Source organism: Heterodontus francisci, chromosome 11, assembly GCF_036365525.1.
Source record: "Heterodontus francisci isolate sHetFra1 chromosome 11, sHetFra1.hap1, whole genome shotgun sequence".
Classification (NCBI taxonomy): domain Eukaryota; kingdom Metazoa; phylum Chordata; class Chondrichthyes; order Heterodontiformes; family Heterodontidae; genus Heterodontus; species Heterodontus francisci.
This window is the reverse complement of record NC_090381.1, coordinates 65,508,184-65,531,236: the sequence shown is the minus strand read 5'-3', so window position 1 is coordinate 65,531,236 and position 23,053 is coordinate 65,508,184. Positions and strand designations below refer to the sequence as shown.

Here is a 23,053-nt window from a genome sequence, read left to right as displayed (position 1 = left end):
ACAGATTCACTCAAAACATGGAGATCAAATAATCACTTTTTTTTTCTTCCCCTCTCATCAAGCCTTCCAAGAGTCAAGAACAGACTAACCATTTACAATTTGTTGTCTTCCTTTGAACATAAATATCAAATGAATATTCGCCTCAAGAACAACGCAGTGGTTGAATGTGGAATTTATGTCAACATGATCAACTATTATACATTTATACAACACTGTTAACAGAAAAATGCCACAAGGTGCTTCAGGGATGCCAAGAAAAACAAATGCTGACCTAAAGGGGATATTAGGATGGATGGGTGATTAAAAGCTTGGTAAAGAGATGAGTTTCATGGAGAGTCAAATGAAAGATAGGACATGGAATGGCAGGAGGACTTAGTATCAGAATCAGAGAAATGGGAGAGTAGGTGTATGGCAACTGTAGGTGGTTACAGAAATAAGGAGATTGCTGAGATTTGCCCCTAATAAGCTTGCTGGGTGGCAAGGTTGGTGAGAAAGGAGGATAGGGGTTACTACTCTTAAAAGAAACAGTTATGGAATCTTCTGAGCCCTGCCAGAGAATACAAAGAGGCACATGGAGGATATAAGTAGGACTTGTTCAAAGAGGATTTAAGGCTGGGCAGGCAGCAGCAAAGGAAGGCTGTGAAGTGGTGATTGGGTGGGAGTAGGAATGGAGGGGGATAACGTACCTTTAGAGGACAAAAAAAAAATGAAAGGTCACATGGCCAGGTGAGGGGAAGGGAAACCAAAGGCCAAAAAAAAAAAAAGGAGCAAAAGAACAAAAAGCTAGAAATTATAGGCTTATGTCTGGAACAACGGCTGAAGTGGAAACACAAAAAAGAATTCTGGATTAACATAGGCATAGAAGATATTAGGCAAGAAATGTAGCAGTCATAAACAGAGAACAGGAAGGAGACAGTATGAAACAAAAACAGTCTAAAAAGAGCCAGGAAGCTGTGATTGGACAAACACATTGCCAGATAGAAACAACCACCAACCAAAAATGATGTTCAGATATAGTAGTATAGGAGAGGAATGATCCATGAGCCATTGAAGGGGCATCTCAGGTGCCAGCCAGGTCAACTAGAAGATGCATCTCCAATACAACATCACGTCCTCTCGCAGAAAAAGAGTAACATGAAAATAAATCTCTCTACAGCCAAATATCAACACTAAACAAAAATTACAATGTTTGCTAAAAACAATGAAGCTATTTGTTGTTTGTTTTAAAATAAATGGTAATGAAACAAAAATCAGTCCTAGCTTGAAAATGGAATTCATCAAATGAACTAAACAAAGATTTGCGCTTTTAATGTGAGCATTTTTCTCAAACAACTAAACACAGAAGTTTGAGCCAAATATTTTTTCCAAAAAAATGTACGTATCATTACCAGCCTTATAATTGAATGGTAGCTTATTATGCTCAGCTCCCAACTTCAACTGCATTACATTTTATCGTGTGGTCATGGCATAGCCACTACTGCATACAATGTGCCAAATCTGGACCATGTTACATTGAATATGAATCTTAATTGGCAGCCACCAGGCACATGAACAAGCTACTGATTGATGAGCACTTTAAAGGAGACTGATCATACCAGTTTTTCCCTCTTATTCTCCCAAAGATGCCCATTAAAAACTTCTCAACTTACTGCATCTGCTTTGCAAATTGTGTTTGCCACATGTCGACAGAGCAGCCTTAACCAGTGATCCTTCTTGGGCTCTTCCACTATTAATTGAAAACTGAACAGTAGGTTTGATTGTTCTGTTGGAGGTCGCACCACCAGGGCAAATGCACTGCGGCAATCTAATACAAATCAGTAATAAGTTTACCATGCCACAACAACTCAAGAAAGCATTAAAAATACACTCCTGAATTAACTAATGGTTTAACAAATCCTTACAAATGAATGCAAATATTAGTTAGAAAATGTGTACTCTCCGATTCAATTTTCTGACCATGGTAAAAGCAATACTTTACTGCTTTAAAATTATAGAAAGCGTAATTTTTTGAAATGCTAATTTTGTAAATGAATCAAGTATCATAGGGGTCAAACAGCAGAGTCTGACACTGGGAAATTGCCAACAGAAGCACATTTTCCCATCATTCATTTGTAAACCCCAGTGACTATGAAGACTATTTAGTTATGAGAATAGAATTGACAAGCCCAATAGCTATACAAAAACTTTTAATGGGGTTACTGGATTCCAAGCAGCAACAGAATGCTGGCAACCTTCCCCAGCCTTGTGCAGGGGTTTTTAAGACCAATTTTAGTACCCTAACTGAGGACATCTATCTCAGCACAGGCTAGGGATCAAATCTAGGACCTTGACTGGATGGAAATCTACTTGGTCCATTGTGCTGGTTCTGACTCAATTGAATTTTTCTGCCCTTTCCCACCCCTTTCACAAATATTTACCCACTTCTCCTATAAAAAACCATTATGGATTTCTATTTCTCATGCAGTATTCCATGCTCAAATACAGAAAATTCTCTCCACTTCTCCTTTCATTCTTTGCGATGACCTGTCTAGTTACTGACTTTCTGACTAGTGGAAATAGTCCTTTCCCCCCTGCCCATTTATCTCAAATTCCCAATTTTGAACACCTCCATCAAGATGCTTAGCATTTTATATTCTAGTGAAGAACCTCAATTTCTCTTATCTGCCCTCATTGCTGAGGCTCACCCATGGTACCTTCTGTATTCTCTTTGTGGTCTTTATATCTTTCTGAAAAGGAGTCCTCAAAACCAGACATAATATTCTAATTTTGCCAATTCATAGAACCAGAGGGAGAAATTACACAATAGTTTGACAAGACCAGATTCAAAACTTCCTTGAAACTTCAAGACCAATTTCAGATGATCCATAAGAGGAGACCTTTATATCTTGTAGGCTTACTCATGGGCATAAAATAAAGCATTCCTTCCTGTAACCACATTTCTGCCTTCTTCCCTACACTAATTCTTTTTGCAACTATTACTCTTCTACTCTTACTATTCCTGCATCTTTCAAACACATTGAATGCTGCATCTGTGGCTGTTTTTCCTCACAAGTCTGTCACTTCTATCTCACCCTCCCACAACACCCCCTCCAAAACCATCATATATTTTTACTGATGAAAAAAAGTTTAATGCTTTATAATTTCTGTGTGGTGGCTGTACCCGAGACACTACACGTGTAGTGTCTCCCATCCACCCTCCTCCTCTAACCAAAAAAAAAAAAAGGACTCTGGTGTGTTGATAAGGTAAGTTTTTATTTAAGAAGTTCTGTCCGTTGGATTGCTAACCTAACAAGTTTTGACTTTTTGTTTTTGGTTTTTCAGTAGATTTGTTGGGAATTTGGAATAGTGGGAATGGAGGTTAAGGCAGTTGTATGTTCCTCCTGCAGAATGTGGGAGGCAAGGGTCGCCAAGAGTGTCCCTGCTGACTGCATCTGTGGGAAGTGCACCCAACTCCAGCTCCTCGAGAACCACGTTAGGGAACTGGAGCTGGAGGAACTTCGGATCATTTGGGAGGCGGAGGAGGTTATTGAGAGGAGTTATGGGGAGGTAGTCACACCTCAGGTAAAAGAAGTAGGTAGATGGGTTACCGTCAGGGGAAGGAGAGGGAACCAGCAGGCAGTGCAGGGATCCCCTGTGGCCGTTTCCCTCAACAGATATACCGTTTTGGATACTGTTGCGGGGGACGACTTACCAGGGGTAAGCAATGGGGTACAGGTATCTGGCACAGAGTCTGTCCCTGTTGCTCAGAAGGGAGGGGGAAAGAGGAGCAGAACATTAGTCATTGGGGACTCCATAGTTAGGGGAACAGATAGGAGGTTCTGTGGGAACGAGAGAGACTCACGGTTGGTATGTTGCCTCCCAGGTGCCAGGGTTCGTGATGTCTCGGATCGTGTTTTTGGGATCCTTAAGTGGGAGGGGGAGCAGCCCCAAGTCGTGGTCCACATAGGCACCAACGACATAGGTAGGAAGAGAGATGGGGATTTAAGACAGAAATTCAGGGAGCTAGGGTGGAAGCTGAGAGCGAGAACAAACAGAGTTGTTATCTCTGGGTTGTTGCCTGTGCCACGTGATAGCGAAGCGAGGAATAGGGAGAGAGAGGAGTTGAACACGTGGCTGCAGGGATGGTGCAGGAGGGAGGGTTTTGGTTTCCTGGATAATTGGGGCTCTTTCTGGGGTAGGTGGGACCTCTACAAACAGGATGGTCTTCACCTGAACCAGAGGGGTACCAATATCCTGGGGGGGGGAGATTTGCTAGTGCTCTTCGGGGGGGGTTTAAACTAATTCAGCAGGGGAATGGGAACCTAAATTGTAGTGCCAGTGTACAGGATGTTGAGAGTAGTGAGGTCAGGGATATGGTTACAAGGACGCAAGAGGGCACTGGCAAGCAAGAACCTGGTTTAAAGTGTGTCTACTTCAACGCCAGGAGCATCCGGAATAAGGTGGGTGAGCTTGCAGCATGGGTTGGTACCTGGGATCTCGATGTAGTGGCCATTTCGGAGACATGGGTAGAGCAGGGGCAGGAATGGATGTTGCAGATTCCGGGATTTAGATGTTTCACTAAGAACAGAGAAGATGGTAAAAGAGGGGGGGGGGTGTGGCATTGTTAATCAAGGAGAGTATTACAGCGACAGAAAGGACGTTTGAGGACTCGTCTACTGAGGTAGTATGGGCCGAGGTTAGAAACGGGAGAGGTGAGGTTACCCTGTTGGGAGTCTTTTATAGACCTCCGAATAGTTCCAGAGATGTAGAGGAAAGGATAGCGAAGATGATTCTCGACAGGGGCGAGAGTAACAGGGTAGTTGTTATGGGGGACTTTAACTTTCCAAATATCAACTGGAAATACTATAGTTCGAGTACTTTAGATGGGTCAGTTTTTGTCCAGTGTGTGCAGGAGGGTTTTCTGACACAGTATGTAGACAGGCCAACCAGGGGCGATGCCACATTGGATTTGGTACTGGGAAATGAACCCGGCCAGGTGTTAGATTTAGATGTAGGTGAGCACTTTGGTGATAGTGATCACAATTCGGTTAGGTTTACCTTAGCGATGGGCAGGGACAGGTATATACCGCAGGGCAAGAATTATAGCTGGGGGAAAGGAAATTATGATGCGATTAGGCAAGATTTAGGATGCGTAGGATGGGGAAGGAAACTGCAGGGGATGGGAACAATCGAAATGTGGAGCTTATTCAAGGAGCAGCTACTGTGTGTCCTTGATAAGTATGTCCCTGTGAGGCAGGGAGGAAGTTGTCGAGCGAGGGAGCCGTGGTTTACTAAAGAAGTTGAAGCGCTTGTCAAGAGGAGGAAGAAGGCTTATGTTGGGATGAGACGTGAAGGCTCAGTTAGGGCGCTTGAGAGCTACAAGCTAGCCAGGAAGGATCTAAAGGGAGGGCTAAGAAGAGCAAGGAGAGGACACGAGAAGTCATTGGCGGATAGGATCAGGGAAAACCCTAAGGCTTTCTATCGGTATATCAGGAATAAAAGAATGACTAGAGTTAGATTAGGGCCAATCAAGGATTGGAGTGGGAAGTTGTGTGTGGAATCAGAGGAGATAGGGGAAGTGTTAAATGAATATTTAGCGTCAGTATTTACAGTAGAGAAAGAAAATGTTGTTGAGAATACTGAGATTCAGGCTACTAGGCTAGATGGGATTGAGGTTCACAAGGAGGAGGTGTTATCAATTTTGGAAAGTGTGAAAATAGATAAGTCCCCTGGGCCAGATGGGATTTATCCTAGGATTCTCTGGGAAGCTAGGGAGGAGATTGCAGAGCCCTTGTCCTTGATCTTTATGTCGTCATTGTCGACAGGAATAGTGCCGGAAGACTGGAGGATAGCAAATGTTGTCCCCTTGTTCAAGAAGGGGAGTAGAGACAGCCCTGGTAATTATAGACCTGTGAGCCTTACTTCGGTTGTGGGTAAAATGTTGGAAAAGGTTATAAGAGACAGGATTTATAATCATCTTGAAAAGAATAAGTTCATTAGAGATAGTCAGCACGGTTTTGTGACGGGTAGGTCGTGCCTCACAAACCTTATTGAGTTTTTCGAGAAGGTGACCAAACAGGTGGATGAGGGTAAAGCAATGGATGTGGTGTATATGGATTTCAGTAAGGCGTTTGATAAGGTTCCCCACGGTAGGCTATTGCAGAAAATACGGAAGTATGGGGTTGAAGGTGATTTAGAGCTTTGGATCAGAAATTGGCTAGCTGAAAGAAGACAGAGGGTGGTGGTTGATGGCAAATATTCATCCTGGAGTTTAGTTACTAGTGGTGTACCGCAAGGATCTGTTTTGGGGCCACTGCTGTTTGTCATTTTTATAAATGACCTGGAAGAGGGTGTAGAAGGGTGGGTTAGTAAATTTGCAGATGACACTAAGGTCGGTGGAGTTGTGGATAGTGCCGAAGGATGTTGTAAGGTACAGAGAGACATAGATAGGCTGCAGAGCTGGGCTGAGAGATGGCAAATGGAGTTTAATGCGGAAAAGTGCGAGGTGATTCACTTTGGAAGGAGTAACAGGAATGCAGAGTACTGGGCTAATGGGAAGATTCTTGGTAGTGTAGATGAGCAGAGAGATCTTGGTGTCCAGGTGCATAAATCCCTGAAGGTTGCTAACCAGGTTAATAGGGCTGTTAAGAAGGCATATGGTGTGTTAGCTTTTATTAGTAGGGGGATCGAGTTTCGGAGCCACGAGTTCATGCTGCAGCTGTACAAAAACTCTGGTGAGACCGCACCTGGAGTATTGCGTGCAGTTCTGGTCACCGCATTATAGGAAGGATGTGGAAGCTATGGAAAGGGTGCAGAGGAGATTTACTAGGATGTTGCCTGGTATGGAGGGAAGGTCTTACGAGGAAAGGCTGAGGGACTTGAGGTTGTTTTCGTTGGAGAGAAGGAGGAGGAGAGGTGACTTAATAGAGACATATAAGATAATCAGAGGGTTAGATAGGGTGGATAGTGAGCGTCTTTTTCCTCGGATGGTGATGGCAAACACGAGGGGACATAGCTTCAAGTTGAGGGGTGATAGATATAGGACAGATGTGAGAGGTAGTTTCTTTACTCAGAGTAGTAAGGGCGTGGAACGCCCCGCCTGCAGCAGTAGTAGATTCTCCAACTTTAAGGGCATTTAAGTGGTCATTGGATAGACATATGGATGAAAATGGAATAGTGTAGGTCAGATGGTTTCACAGGTCGGCGCAACATCGAGGGCCGAAGGGCCTGTACTGCGCTGTAATGTTCTAATTCTAATTTCTATGAATAGCTTGATAATTTAAAAGTTCATACTTTAATGCAGTTTTGGCCCAACTACTAGTAATGAACCTAGACAGCAAGTATTGGTGGATTATTCAACATTGAGGAAGATTATAGCCAAGTCCAATCTTGTTGTGACCCAATGGTTTTCCTTTCCCTGACCAAAAGCTAATTGTAGTCAACTGCTGCCAAAAAGAGTGTCCAGGAATGCAACCAGGTCATTTTCCACTCCAAAGTTTAGCAAGTTCTACCACAAGGCCACCCGAAGAGACGCTTTTTTAAAGAAGATTAAGAAAAAGCATAAATGTTCCCTTTACTGTGACAAAATAACAAAAGGAGGAAACAAGGAGGTGACCAACAAGTATACTTAGTATGGTACAGGCAAAATAAATGTACTGAAGATTGTTAAACACTTACATCTAAAATTTGAAGAAATGCGGACTTTATCAACAAGGAAAATTCTTATTGTGCAGAGAGACAAGGAACAAAGGTGAAATAAAAATATTATTTGAACATACATTAAAAAATTTAGTTCAAACTAATAACTATACTGACCTTCAGTCTCCTTTATATCCAATACTCTCTTTATCTGGGAAAGAGGCATCAGCACAATGTGTTTGAGAGAGGCAGGCGGTCGTGTTTGACCATGAGGACTCTTGAAAGAGCTAATTACTTTATGGCGCTTTCTTGCAATCTGTAAAGAAATTTTGCCAATATCAAATGTGTAAAGACACAAGCAAAGGATATAATGGTTGTTTTACATAAAGTTTCATGGCTGCAAAAGGTAATTTAACTAGTACCTTGAAATATAAAATAGTGGAGCATACAAACCTGGGCATTTTAAAGTGTTCAATATGGCATAACAAAATGAACTGATTTTTGTTTTACTAACTACTCTAACTTTTAAACTTGAAAACTTACACCCAATAAGATTAGGGTAGATTTTCTGCTCATTTACATCAGGAATAAATCAGCCAAACCCCCCACACAAAAAAAAATGAATTTTAAACACAAGTAAGTTACACCTAAAACCACTTACATTCACGTTTTCAGTTATCTCTTATGCGGATTCAATTCACATGGATCATAAACTGGCCATGTCCCAGGTCATTATTGCAAGATTCCTCCAATTGCACTGGCTCTGAAAAGTTTTCCAAATTGCGTGCATTTACGTAGGCACACAGGCACTAGTCAGCACGTTTTTAAAAGTTGTTTTATCAAAAATATTTAAACTTACTAAGAAATTGATTCTTTTACACCAATGAAACTGTTAAATGCATCAAAATAGTTTCTAAAAGCTGTATTAATGATTTCAACTCAGATCACTCACAGAGGGAGGTCTGGATACCCTTGTTAGAAATGCTTATTTTTTTGGTGGTAAACCCATTTTCAGCTGCAGCAATAAAACTATCAGATAATGGAAAAGAAAGAAAACTATTACATTCCATTTCGCTGTCTGACTGAGGTGGTTCGTTGAAGATTTAAAGTTTTGATTCTGCAATTTAATTTTAGCAGAAACTTTAACTGCAGCCTAACCAATGCACTTGGGTCACAATAGCCCAATTGCACCCGAAAAGCAGAACTATACCCAATGCCTGTTGCAGATTTTGGAATTAAACCCATGGAATCTGACTGGATCAAATACAAAATGATCTTCATCTTTTCAGACATTTGGCTAATATTTAATTCATGACTATTTTGTGGGTCTGCAGTAAAATGTAATCCAGTGTTTTACAGGAGCAGCTCTGAAAATAAGGAAGGCAACTCAAAAAAAAGTAATACCTGTACGTAACCATTTTTTATGGTTTTTATCCTACAAGCTTCTTCATAGTGAAGAGTGTGGAGGTCAAGTGTAAAATGGTTTCAGGTGCAAGACAATTCAAACAAGTTTAACATTACAGTCATTCTTCTGAATCTTCAAAAATGACTCATACTGCAAAGGAATGAAGTGATCGTCTCCGCAGAATCTTGAGCTACATACTTTATACCATGAAATGGATGGCACCCATTGGATCCAGGAAGTTATCAACATTACCAAAATCTTTGGCCTTTTGATCAAGTTTTAACTCGCCCTTTTGAGGTTTGGAATAGACCATTATCCTTTCAACACAATCTTCCAGACACGGAGAAATTTATTTTGCAAGTAAATCTACATGTATATATTTATAGCACAATGATGGTTACAAGTAGAATTCTGCTTAGTCAGTTACACTGCTTTCTCAAAACTCAAATATACTCTTACCTCCAGGCAGTCATTGAACAAGAACAAAGTGACCTGTTCACCTCTGTCACACAAGTCATCATCCAGTGCAATGGTTTCTACTCGTTGGACAAGGTTCCGGTGCGATGATAACAAGTTGGCCTACATAAAAGTCAACAAGAAATTTGATATGGAGAACAAGGCTATTCTTCAAAAGCTTGCATTAAGAAAGTCCAATTACAATTTCAAAAGATGTAAAACATCAAGTAACCATTTCACACACAAGCATCAGGAGGGGACAAATTAAGGGAATAAAAAGGCACAAATTTCAGTCATTTTTGTGAATTGGGACATCAGGAGTTGACGATTTTGAAATGGTTGACTACTGTACATGAAATTACATGGTGACACATTGTGAACTATTTCCACTATCACAAAGCAGTTACAAGTGTAAGCTCTGTCCATAATCCCTGGATCTACCACTGTATAAAGTTCCTGAGTTCACTAGTTTTTTTTTTGATGAGGAAAATTGCAGGAAATTATACAAAATTAGAAGCATAACTGATTATATCCCAAATGTTTCAGTAGATCCAAAAACTAGATGTACTTGTAGTTATGTGCTAACAACTTAATTCTTTCTTTTGGGCCTCCTTATCTCGAGAGACAATGGATACGCGCCTGGAGGTGGTCAGTGGTTTGTGAAGCAACGCCTGGAGTGGCTATAAAGGCCAATTCTGGAGTGACAGGCTCTTCCACAGGTGCTGCAGAGAAATTTGTTTGTTGGGGCTGTTGCACAGTTGGCTCTCCCCTTGCGCCTCTGTCTTTTTTCCTGCCAACTACTAAGTCTCTTCGACTCGCCACAATTTAGCCCTGTCTTTATGGCTGCCCGCCAGCTTTGGCGAATGCTGGCAACTGACTCCCACGACTTGTGATCAATGTCACACGATTTCATGTCGCGTTTGCAGACGTCTTTATAACGGAGACATGGACGGCCGGTGGGTCTGATACCAGTGGCGAGCTCGCTGTACAATGTGTCTTTGGGGATCCTGCCATCTTCCATGCGGCTCACATGGCCAAGCCATCTCAAGCGCCGCTGACTCAGTAGTGTGTATAAGCTGGGGGTGTTGGCCGCTTCAAGGACTTCTGTGTTGGAGATATAGTCCTGCCACCTGATGCCAAGTATTCTCCGAAGGCAGCGAAGATGGAATGAATTGAGACGTCGCTCTTGGCTGGCATACGTTGTCCAGGCCTCGCTGCCGTAGAGCAAGGTACTGAGGACACAGGCCTGATACACTCGGACTTTTGTGTTCCGTGTCAGTGCGCCATTTTCCCACACTCTCTTGGCCAGTCTGGACATAGCAGTGGAAGCCTTACCCATGCGCTTGTTGATTTCTGCATCTAGAGACAGGTTACTGGTGATAGTTGAGCCTAGGTAGGTGAACTCTTGAACCACTTCCAGAGCGTGGTCGCCAATATTGATGGATGGAGCATTTCTGACATCCTGCCCCATGATGTTCGTTTTCTTGAGGCTGATGGTTAGGCCAAATTCATTGCAGGCAGACGCAAACCTGTCGATGAGACTCTGCAGGCATTCTTCAGTGTGAGATGTTAAAGCAGCATCGTCAGCAAAGAGGAGTTCTCTGATGAGGACTTTCCGTACTTTGGACTTCGCTCTTAGACGGGCAAGGTTGAACAACCTGCCCCCTGATCTTGTGTGGAGGAAAATTCCTTCTTCAGAGGATTTGAACGCATGTGAAAGCAGCAGGGAGAAGAAAATCCCAAAAAGTGTGGGTGCGAGAACACAGCCCTGTTTCACACCACTCAGGATAGGAAAGGGCTCTGATGAGGAGCCACCATGTTGAATTGTGCCTTTCATATTGTCATGGAATGAGGTGATGATACTTAGTAGCTTTGGTGGACATCTGATCTTTTCTAGTAGTCTGAAGAGACCACGTCTGCTGACGAGGTCAAAGGCTTTGGTGAGATCAATGAAAGCAATGTAGAGGGGCATCTGTTGTTCACGGCATTTCTCCTGTATCTGACGAAGGGAGAACAGCATGTCAATAGTCGATCTCTCTGCACGAAAGCCACACTGTGCCTCAGGGTAGACGCGCTCGGCCAGCTTCTGGAGCCTGTTCAGAGCGACTCGAGCAAAGACTTTCCCCACTATGCTGAGCAGGGAGATTCCACGGTAGTTGTTGCAGTCACCGCGGTCACCTTTGTTTTTATAGAGGGTGATGATGTTGGCATCGCGCATGTCCTGGGGTACTGCTCCCTCGTCCCAGCACAGGCATAGCAGTTCATGTAGTGCTGAGAGTATAGCAGGCTTGGCACTCTTGATTATTTCAGGGGTAATGCTGTCCTTCCCAGGGGCTTTTCCGCTGGCTAGGGAATCAATGGCATCACTGAGTTCCGATTTGGTTGGCTGTATGTCCAGCTCATCCATGACTGGTAGAGGCTGGGCTGCATTGAGGGCAGTCTCAGTGACAGCATTCTCCCTGGAGTACAGTTCTAGGTAGTGCTCAACCCAGCGGTCCATCTGTTTGCGTTGGTCAGTGATTATGTCCCCCGATTTAGATTTGAGGGGGGTGATCTTCTTGATGGTTGGCCCAAGAGCTCTCTTCATGCCATCATACATTCCTCTGATGTTTCCGGTGTCTGAGGCCAGCTGAATATGACTGCATAGGTGTTGCCAGTAGTCGTTTGCGCAACGCCTAGCTGTTCTTTGTGCAGTACTTCTGGCTGCTTTAAGTGCTGCGGATGTTAAATCGCTGGGGGCTTTCTTGTAGTTCAAAAGTGCAATGCGCTTAGCGGCTATGACAGGTTCCAGCTCTTCATTATGAGATTGAAACCAGTCTGCATTTCTCTTCGCACTTTTGCCGTAGGTGGTCAAAGCTGACTCATAGATGGCGTCTCTGATGTGGGCCCACTTGGTCTCAGCATCCCCTGTGGGAGTGTTTTGAAGGGCTGTTACAAGTGAATTTAGAAATTTTTGTAACAGCTGTGGGTGAGAAATTCTGCTCGTGTTGATGCGCGGGTGGCCCTTCTGCTTGGAATGATGCAACTTCTTTGGTCTGAGTCTAACCTTGCTGCACACCAGGAGTGGTCGGTGTCGCAGTCCGCACTGTGGAAGCTGCGTGTGATTTGAACACTGTTTAAGGCGGCTCGCCTTGTGACAATGAGGTCTAGCTGGTGCCAACGACGTGATCTTGGGTGCCTCCATGAAACCTGGTGACAGGGTTTAGTGTGAAAGAACGAGTTGGTGATGCAGAGGTTATGATAGGTACACAACTCAAGCAGTCTCTGCCCGTTCTCATTCATCCTTCCAACGCCATAGCGCCCAAGGCAGGAGGGCCATGAGTCATGGTCGGCCCCAACCCTGGCATTAAAGTCCCCCAGCAGGAATAGGTGTTCGGTGTTGGGGATGCTGCTAATGATGTTATGGAGTTGTTCATAGAACTGGTCTTTAGCTTCAGGTGCGGAGCAGAGTGTTGGAGCATAGATGCTGAGTAGGTGTACTGGACCAGAGGTGGTGAGCAGTCGGATGGACAGTATGCGTTCCGAGCCATTTGAGGGAGGCTCTATCATGCTGAGCAAGGAGTTTCTGATGGCGAAGCCCACTCCATGCTGTCTTGGTTCTTCAGGATCCCTGCCCTGCCAGAAGAAGGTGTAGTCTTGCTCTGCTAGAGATCCACTCGCGGGGAGGCGAGTCTCCTGAAGTGCTGCAATGTCCACATTGAATCTACTGAGCTCGTTGTTAATGATGGCGGTCTTCCGAGAATCGTTGATTTGTGTAAGGTCTTCCGACAGGCCAGGACACATAGTTCTGACGTTCCAGCTTGCAAAGCGAAGGGCTGGTACCTTCTTTCCTTTTTTCATGTTGTTTGGTGCGGTGTATCAGTCCACCTTTCGGGCAATGACCCTGAGCTCCAAGCACCCATTGAAGCAGGCAGACTGTGGCGGGACAGAACCTATTGACCGGGGGCTGCCCGGTTTGAGGCGGGCGGTAGCTGTCCAGTGAGGTGCAATGACCTCTCCCACCGACAAAGGCAACCCGTGGCGCCCAGTTTCTACGCCAATTTATCTGGACTTATAACCCGTAACTGCTGCCTTCCGTGTTGTTTTAGTCGCTGTGAGGCAACTATGGAGTGACCTCTCCATGGCGCATGCCTGGGCAAATTTATGGAGGTTGAGAGTTGCCCAGTCGTCAAAACCCCCCTCTCGGCCTTTCTGGTGGGGTCCAAAGGAGTGCAGGACACGACGTTTGGCACCAGTATGGCTGCAGGAACTGCCGGAAACATGCCAAAGGTGACACATGACCGCCTACGGGGTTCCGCTCCGGATTTTCTGTTAGGGTTTACTCCCTTAGCCTTGGTCTCTCCCGAGACGCCCACAAGGCAGTGGGGTTGTTGGGGCCCCTACACAGGTGTAGGATGGTGCCGGTGGGAGGAGGGGATGCAAGGGGGAGGGGTAGAGGGAGGGGTGCAGGGGAAGGGGGTGCGGGGTGAAGATGGTGCAAGGGGGGGGGGGCGGGCTGGGACGGGGTTGTGAGGGGGTGAGCTGAGAGGGTGGAGCAGGGAAGGGGATGGGGGTGGGGGGGGGTGGAATCTGGTGCAGGTAATAAGCCATTTCCTCAGTGCCCACCATCGACGTCCGGAAAGCTCATCCACGTCCTTCGGGAGGTGAAGCATCATTTGGCAGACTTAGAGGTGATTACATTTGCTAAGGGTTTTTTTTTGCAGTGGTTTAAATAAAGGCATGCAGCATTGCCGACAGTGCGCTGCAGATGCTCTCCGAGCCATCTCCCGCGGGCGCTTTGAAGTTGCGGCCGGGGGGGCCGTTCGTGGATGTTTTGGGTGTTCGGGGCACCTTTTCACAGGACTTCTCTCGGGTCCCGCAGCTCCTTCTTCACCTCAATGGACTTACCGCATGCCGTGGCTGCAGACACTCTGGACTGTGAAGACAGCAGGATCGGAGATTGAAGTATCGGCAGCTGTGCTCGTCAGTTTCATCCGGATCAATTTCATTGAGAAAACAAAGAGCAGGTGTGGCTGGGGGAGGGCAGTGGGCCCAGGTAACATACACTAAACTGACTGTTAGCCTTTAGATAGGGCTAAAATGAACTGATTTAAAGAGCCAGGGGAGTTTAAACAGTTTAAGAGGGCAGATTGGGGGAGAAAACGTTAGGGATGGGAGCAGATGGCCATGGATAGAGTTGAACAGCAAGGGAGCTTCCTAGGGAGCTTCCAGCCCAGGAGCCATCTTGAACAACTTAATTACTTACAGGACAACCATCTACTTCATAGACAACATCAAAGATTTGTCGTTGACCTTCAGTTTTCCTTTTATCTTCATTGATATGCCTAAAAAGCAATGGCAAAAAGTTTTACATAAAACAAAACAGGGATCAGAAAATTTGAATGAATATGGAACTGCAAATAATTACAGAAAAGAATGTGAAAGAAATATTGATACCTGGCTATGCGGAAAATTTCTCTATGTAAAGATGAATTATTTTTATGTGAAGATAGATGAATAAAAAATGTATGGTTCATTATGTTCATACTTTCAGAACACTGATCAAAATGGACAGGGCTTTTTCATATGTTGCATGCAGTGAAATGTTTTGGCTAACACTTTCTGATTAGCATGTAGTCTTCAACAGAACCAATCGCTCTGAAGTATTTTTACAGCTTCCGGTTTTAGGATTTGACCCAATTACTATCACAATTTCAAAAATAAGAGTTTCGCAAAAGCCCAAAATATCAGTCAGCTTCTATTTGTCACAGGAAGTGCTTCATCTTCTCTATGCACTAAACAGCATTATCGATGTACAAGCTACACTGAATAAAAGACAATGCGGAGGATGTACATTAACTCTCTTCAACCTTTTATCAATTCCTTCTTTAAGTTATCAAGTTGGCTTAGAGGTGGCACTCTCACCCCAGAATCTACAATCTAAATGCTACAGTCGCCTTTTGGATCAGGCTTTAAATTAATGCCACATCTATCTGTTTGGGGTGGATGCAAACGCAATGACACTACTTAAAAGAGCAGAGAGTCCTCCCAGTGTCACCACCACCAAAACAGATCAACTAGCTGTTCACCTCATTGCTGATGATGGCAGTATTGTGCACAAGTTGATTGCTACATTTGCCAACTAAAAGAAACCGACAAGATTTCAAAAATGGACTGTAAAGTGCTTTGGGTATCTTGGAGTTCATGAAAGGTGCCTATAAATGTGAGTCCTCATATACTGCAAAATAATTTTACCCAGTCTTCCAATTTCACTTTTGATCTAAAGCATTTGCTTGTAGCTTGGTGACAGCTGATTTCATCAGTATAAAAAAAAAAGAAAAAAAACTCTCAGAACCAGAAGGCCTGCACAATTTTAATCTTTACTGTTTTGGTTCAGGGGAAAGCAGGATCATGGGTTTGGGGCATGGGGAAGGAAAAGAGAACTCAAGAGTGAATGCATATACCAAGTGAACGAAAGCACATATGCGCCAGGGGAAAAAGGGCAAGCATGTAAGAAGCAGGAAGTGTGTTTGAGCGCACAAGTGAATACCAGAAAAAGCAGCAAGAGAATGCAAGATGGTGAGCGCAAGATATATTTTTAAAATCCTCAATTACTATTGAGCAGGTGTTTGAAGTGAGAACAGGAATGTGAACATGAAAAAAGTGTAACAGCTTTTTAATCACCCATTTTGTAGAATTCAAGAACATATTACACCCATTTGAACAAAACTGTATTGAAAATTCTGGACACTGCCCTGATCAGTTGACTATCCTGCATTAAGGCCCAAAACACAAATACCAAAAAAAAAAAAAATCAGAACTTACGTCATGACTTCTTTTAGTAACTCAATAGCATTTTCCAAACTGACTTTGTCAGGATTGTCATCTGCAGTATGCTTCCGAAGGTCTAAACAAAAGATAAACAATTTGGCCATTTACAATTATGAATGTAAAATTAAAGTTTTATTCAAGTGATGTTAAGACTTAGCAGAAGTCAGTGTCACAGGTTAACTTTTAATGTGACACTATCCATATTAGTCTTTCCCAGAAAATCTGACTCAACATTTTAAAGATGACTGAAGTGAAGTGCAAAGGTCTCGGTCTTTTCAGTGGCATTAGAGCATGCTTAGAAAGTAATTAAAATGTGTGCATGATATCTCAACTTTCAAATTATATCTTTGCTGAGATATCTGTACATTGCATAATTATTGCTCAAAGCAAATGTTCAAGAAATTTACAGAATATATGCTGATGGTCTTCTTTGGTCTAATTGCACATGGATTTTGATAGATATGGTGTTAATTTAAAGTCTTGGTAACAGATTATTTTATGTGCATTCCTAAATGTTCTACAAGCATTTGGAAGATTCATAGTACCATTCAACAGCAAGGCAACACTTGGCAACCTCTGTACAGGACGAATAAGCAGCTCAGCCAGGCTCTGGCGACCACATTCAGGTTTAACTTGATTAATCTGTCGAGAAAATAAGGGAATGAAACTTTATTTCATCAGTATTATTACATTTCTCATTAGTAATTGCTTGACTAACCAAGGTCAAAACCTCAGAAGCCAAAATGGGTTTCATTTAAAAACTTCAACTTCACCAAGGCCATGAAGTGGCACACATGACCTGTGGTGCCACGTTCTTCTCAGCTGTGTTGCAGAGGTGCCAAGCCTATGGGAGAGGGGGTAAGCATCTTTCAGCAGAGGATGGAAAATGAATTAGATGAAAACTTTCATTCCAGCCATGTTACCCAGCAACCATTTTGAAAGGTTTCATCAGGCGAAACTTTTGAATTTTGTTACAATGTACAAAAATAAGCATTACTTTCATAGCAGTCTTAAGTATGGATACGTGTATGAAGCTAGCCAACTTAAATACTAATTAAATCCATGGTCAGTGGTTTCAAGAGAGTGTAAGATCAGTACCTTACAGAAAGAGAATTAGAAAAACAGGATATGCAAATGCTTCAAATAAAACCCATACCTTCAAGAAGGCATGAAACCTTGGTTTTTGTCTTTCACACTTCCCAATAGTGTCTTTGCTCATTTCAAAGAAGTTCACAAACGGTGGATAGGTTTTCACCAAGTCCTTTGACTGAAAAAAATTAAGTTGTGAATTTACATCCATTGCATCAATGCAAAATAAATAGCTACGTTATTTCATTTTGTGAGTGAAAGCGTTCCTCTAGGCACAGGGGGCTTTAGTTTTTGCAATGAAGGCCCATTTTGAAACCTTGTGATTAAATACTTCAGGGTACCTGGTGACCATACATCTCCAGAAATATTTGGGCCAATGAGTCCTTCAGAATTTAACCAAGTTTATCATTACCTGGTTTACCATCTGTAGTTCCAAGAGAAACTATTTAAGCCAGGACACCAAGAATGCGGCCAAAAAACATTTACTTACACAGTTTAAAACAAAAAGTAACTTGGGATGAGGGAGTCACTGGCAAGGCCAGCATTTACTTACAATGTCCAATTGCCCAGAATGGCAGTGAGCACCCTTCTTGAACCGCTGCAGTTAGTGTGGCATAGGTACATCCACAGTGCTATGAGTAGGGAGTTCTAGGATTTTGTCCCTGCAACAATTAAACAACTGCAATATATTTCCAAGTCAGGATGCTGTGCAACTTGGAAGGGAACATGCAGGCGGTGGTGTCCAGATGCATCTGCTACCCTTGCTCTTCTAGGTGGTAGAGGTTGCGGGTTTGGCAGGTGCTGTCGAAGAAGCCTTGGCGAGTTGCTGCAGTGCATTACACTGCTACCATAGTGCGCCAGTGGGGGAGGGATCAAAATATTTAATGTAGTAGATGGGGTGCCAATCAAGCAGACTGCTTTGGCTTGAATGTTGTTGGAGCTCCACTTATCCAGGCAAGGGGAGATTATTCCATTCCCGACTTATGCCTTGTAGATGGAGAACAGACTTTGGGCAGTCAGAAGGAGAGTTACTCGCTGCAGAATAGCCACCCTCTGATCTACGCTTGCAACCACAATGTGTGTGTGGCTGGTCCAGTTAAGTTTTTGGTAATAGTGACCAATAAGTTTATCTAAGGGATTCAATGACAATAACACCATTAAATGTCATGGAGAGGCTTATCTCTCTTGTTGGAGCTAATCATTGCTCGGCACTTGAATGGCACGAATTTTACTTGCCACTTAGCCCCAGCCTGAATGTTGCCCAAGTTCTGCTGCAGACAGATACAGATTGCTTCATTAGCTGAGGAGTTACAAATAGAACTGAACACACTGCAATCAGCAAAACATCCCCACCTCTGACCTCATGACGGAGGGAACGTCATTGATGAAGCAGCTAAAGATAGTTGGGCAAGGACACCGCCCTGAGGAACTCCTGTAGCAGAGATGATTGGTATCCAACAACCACAGCCATCTTTTGTGTTCGGTATAATTCCAACCAGTGGAGAGCTGCCCCCCACCCCAATTCCCACTGATGTCAATTTTACTGGGGTTCCTCAATATCGTCTTGATGACAAGGGCAGTCACTCTCACCTTACGTCTAACATTCAGATCTTTAGCCCATGTTTGGACCAAGACGGTAGCAAGATCTGAAGCCAAGTGGTCCTGGCAGAATTCAAACTGAGGATCAGTGTTCAGGTTATTGGTGGATAAGTGTTTGATAGCACTGTCAATGATACTTTCCATCACTTTGCTGATGATTGAAAGTAGACTGATGAGGTGATAATTGGCCAGATTGGATTTGTCCTGCTCTTTCTGGAAATGTCATACTTGGGCAATTTTCCACATCGTTGGCTAGATGCCAGCATTGTAGCTGTACTGAACAGCCTGGCTAGAGGTGTGGCTAGTTTCATAGTACAAGTCTTCAGCATTACAGCTGGGGACCATAGCCTTTGCTGTATCCAGTCCACTCAGCCATTTCTTGGCATCATGTGGAAAGAACAATTTGGGTGAAGACTGGCATCTGTGAATCCGATGACCTAAGGAAGAGGCACAGATGGATCATCCACTCGGCACTTCTGGCTGAAGATGATCGCAAATGCTTCAGCTTTGTCTTTTGTACTCACGTGCTGGGCTACGCCATCACTGAAGGTGGGAATGTTCATGGAGCTAATCCCTCATGTTAGTTGTTTATTTGTCTACGATCATTCGTAACTGGATTTGAGAGGACTGCAGAGTTTGATCTAATCCATTGGTTGAGGGAAAAATCGCTTAGCTGTCAACAGCATGCTGCTTCAACTGTTTAACATGTATGTGTTCTGTACTGGAGCATCACCAGGTTGGTACCTCATTTTTAATTACACCTGATGCTGCTCCCAGCATGCTCTTCTACACTCAGGGTGGATGCCCTGGCTTAATGGTAATGGAACAGCGAGTGATATGCTGGACCATGGGATTACATGTTCTGATTGAATACAATCCTGCTGCTGATGGCCCACAGCACCTCATGGATGCTCAGTTTTGAGCTGCTGGATCTGTTCTGAATCTATCCCATTTAGCATGGTGATAGTGCCACACAACACATTAGAGGCCTTCAGTGTGAAGACAGGACTTTGTTACCACAAAGACCGTGTGGTGGTCACTACCAATACGGTCATGAACAGATGCATCTGTGACAAATAGATTGCCAACGACGAGATGAAGTTGGTTTTGCGTGTTGGTTCCGTCACCACCTGCCAGACTCAGTCTGGCCAGTGCCCTTCAGGACCCTGACAGTACTGGTGCTACCAAATCACTCTTGAAGGGCATTGAATTCCCCCACCCAGCAAACATCTGTGCCCTTGCTACCCTCAGTGCTTCTTCCAAGTGGTGTTCAACATCAAAGAGCACCAATTATATCAGCTGAGGAAAGGCGACAGGTGGTTCTCAGTAGGAGGTTTCCCTGCCCACATGTGACCAGATACTACATAGGGTCCAGAATCAATGGGCTGAATTTTACAGACCCCCTACCCCTCCAATCAGGGGGTCAGAACTAATATCATTGGTGTAGGGGATGGTGGGAAAGGTTACAGTGTAAAGTTTATATACTTGCGGGGAGGTCAGGTGGACAAGCTAAATGTTTTGGGGGTGAGGGGGAAAAGGAGGGCAAGTAATTAGTTCTATTGTTATTGGGGGGTGGGGCAAATTAAGTGTATTTAAATTTCATTACCTCTTTAAATATCTAAATTGAAATGTAGGGCTCAAAGTCCTTTACAAATAAAGTAAGTCAGCACCTGCTTAAAGGCAGCGGACGCCATTGCTGGGGATGGACAGCCCGCCTCGTCCATGTCATTGGGGTGGGCGGTTTGCCCCGGCTATTTAAATGAGTTGCTGCGTTTAATATCGCGGCGGCTCTGTGATGAATGTAGAGGACTCCCAGGACTACTTCCTCCTGACTGTATAACCACTGTATTGCCGCCATTGGTGCATCTGTCCTGCCAGTAGGCCAAGTCATACCCGGGGATGTTAATGGAGAAGTCTGGGATTTTGAATGAAAAGGTATAAATATGTGTCAGTATGACCACATTTGGCCATTACTTGACTGGTCTGTGGGACAACTCTCCCAATTTTGGCTCATCCCCAGATGTTAGCAAGGAGGACTTGGCAGGATTAACTGAGCTGGGTGTGCCTTTGGAATGTCCGGTTCCGAGATCAATGCCTGTTTTATATTATAGTTTTGTGTAGAGTTTGATAATTAATGACTTGCTAGGCCATTTCAGAAGGCAGTCAAGAGCCAATCATATGGCTCTGGGTTCAGAAACATAATAGCTATCCTACTGCACTCATCTGATTTGAACTGCCAGGTAGAAGAGTCTAACTCTTCTCCAATCCCACTATGATTAGTTTTTTTTTTTGAGAGGTTATGGGCAGGAAGAGGAGAAATAGAGAAAGTCTTAAAATGATAAATCCAGTGGTCTTGTTACATCCTGTGCCTGTCAGTGGAGATTTAACCTTATTGCCCCATACCCAGTTTCACAGTGAAAACATTTTTTCACAACTCCAATTTCAGAATTTAAAAATATTAACGGCTAATCTGTTGACTTCTACAGGAGGGGAGTATTTGCTATACCCTCATGCATAAAACTTTGAATTTGAAAGGAGTGAAGAGGGAACAGGAAGTAACTTAGGCCTTTCTAATCAGACACTTGCAGTGCAGTCATCAAGTTTAGCTGTCAAATGCATGGTTTTATTCAAATAGCTTCACCAAGAAATTAAAAGCTAGGTAAAAAAGGTATTCCATTCCCAACAGTTAACGGTCTCAAATTGAGCACAAACCCAAAAATCAAGTTACTTTTCCAAGATAACAGGGGTCAGGGGAGATGGAAGCAAAACTCAAAAATCAATGTTTTGTTTCAAAGTTGCAGACAAAGATGAAAAACAAACATGAATTAAAAAAAAAAAAATTCTCCCCCCCCACCCTCCTCCCAAAGTTGCTGAATTGCAATCATACAAATGGTCCACAATCTCTCAATATATTGCACAGCTGACCATTCTCCATAAATAAAGCAAGCCTTGCAAGCTCATCTTGAATAGCTATTTAACCCTAGGTAACATACCCAAGTCTGATCCTGTCTTCACCTGACAATTGGATGGCAGTCAGAAGAAACTTGGTAACGTTTCCCTTCCCTAAACAAGTGGCATCGGGTCAAATTCAGCATCCCTTTCTGAAGTCAAATAGCATAGATTGAAGAATCAAACCAGAGATTTCTAGTCCATAATGTTCCAGCAACACCAACCCACTCCTTTACCCACTAGGCCACTGTGACAGCTGAACGTTTACTTGAGAAGTAACTTCAATACTTACATATTTTTGGATTATGCCACCTATACTGTGGTTTTCTGACCAGTTCACAATAAGTTCTTCGAGATCAGTCTACAGGGAGAAACAATATATACTGCCATTCAGAAGTGCTATAAAAGCAGTTACATTAAATATCTCAGTACAACCTTATTAGTTGCCCATCATTAAAATTTACATGCAAATGTGGCAAGGTCACTAGACCTTGCATCCTTTTCAGTGGAGCCTCATTCAGGTCAGATGCAATTTCCTGATTTTGATATATAGAGCCCTCAACATGGACGACTCCTTTATCAGTAGCGCAAAAGTGAACTGCATATACAAGAACAGACATTGAAGTCATCAAGATTCAAACTGGAGGATGAAATATTATGGTCAATAGTTGAAAAATATGCAATTGATTTCACGTGTGTCAGATGTTGGAATCTTGATCATTATGTAGCCTGGCTTTATAAAAAGTGCTGCACAAAAGGCTACAAAAATAAGGTTGAGTCACATAGTAAGGGCAGGCAGATTCTGGGATTAGGTATGAAATGGATTACATTGCTGTACACAGATAGTAAATGAATGGCAATGGTTCCGGTGGGGAAGAGGGTGGGCTGGAAATGGCTGTAGCAGTCACTAATGGAACACTGCTGCTCTTCATTTTTACCAACAATTTGAATGAAGGCTTTGGAGAAACTGTCCACAACTCTGCAGATGAGATTATATGAAGGTGTAATGACTTTATACAATAATAGATTACAGATGGATCTAGATCCAATGGGGAAAGTGGTCCTCTTTGGGCAGATGTCTTTTTAATATATAGATTAATGAAGCAGGACGGAATAGGGCTCAGTCCT

The 23,053-nt window shown here is 43.4% G+C and overlaps 1 protein-coding gene across 5 annotated transcripts in view; it reads right to left on the bottom strand.

The window, feature by feature from the left end:
* Positions 1-23,053, bottom strand: part of ect2 (epithelial cell transforming 2) — an 82,038-nt gene that overhangs the window by 20,466 nt on the left and 38,519 nt on the right. For all 5 annotated transcript variants that reach the window (XR_010975977.1, XM_068042229.1, XM_068042231.1 and 2 more), the window contains exons 13-20: positions 22,218-22,286; positions 17,445-17,555; positions 16,834-16,930; positions 16,283-16,364; positions 14,724-14,802; positions 9,482-9,601; positions 7,795-7,933; positions 1,650-1,804 (exon numbers count right to left, since the gene is read on the bottom strand). Coding sequence is in view for 4 of the 5 variants with exons in the window: in XM_068042229.1 (XP_067898330.1) it covers positions 1,650-1,804; positions 7,795-7,933; positions 9,482-9,601; positions 14,724-14,802; positions 16,283-16,364; positions 16,834-16,930; positions 17,445-17,555; positions 22,218-22,286 (852 nt within the window). In the remaining variant the exon portion in view is untranslated. The remainder of the gene's footprint in view (positions 1-1,649; positions 1,805-7,794; positions 7,934-9,481; positions 9,602-14,723; positions 14,803-16,282; positions 16,365-16,833; positions 16,931-17,444; positions 17,556-22,217; positions 22,287-23,053) is intronic.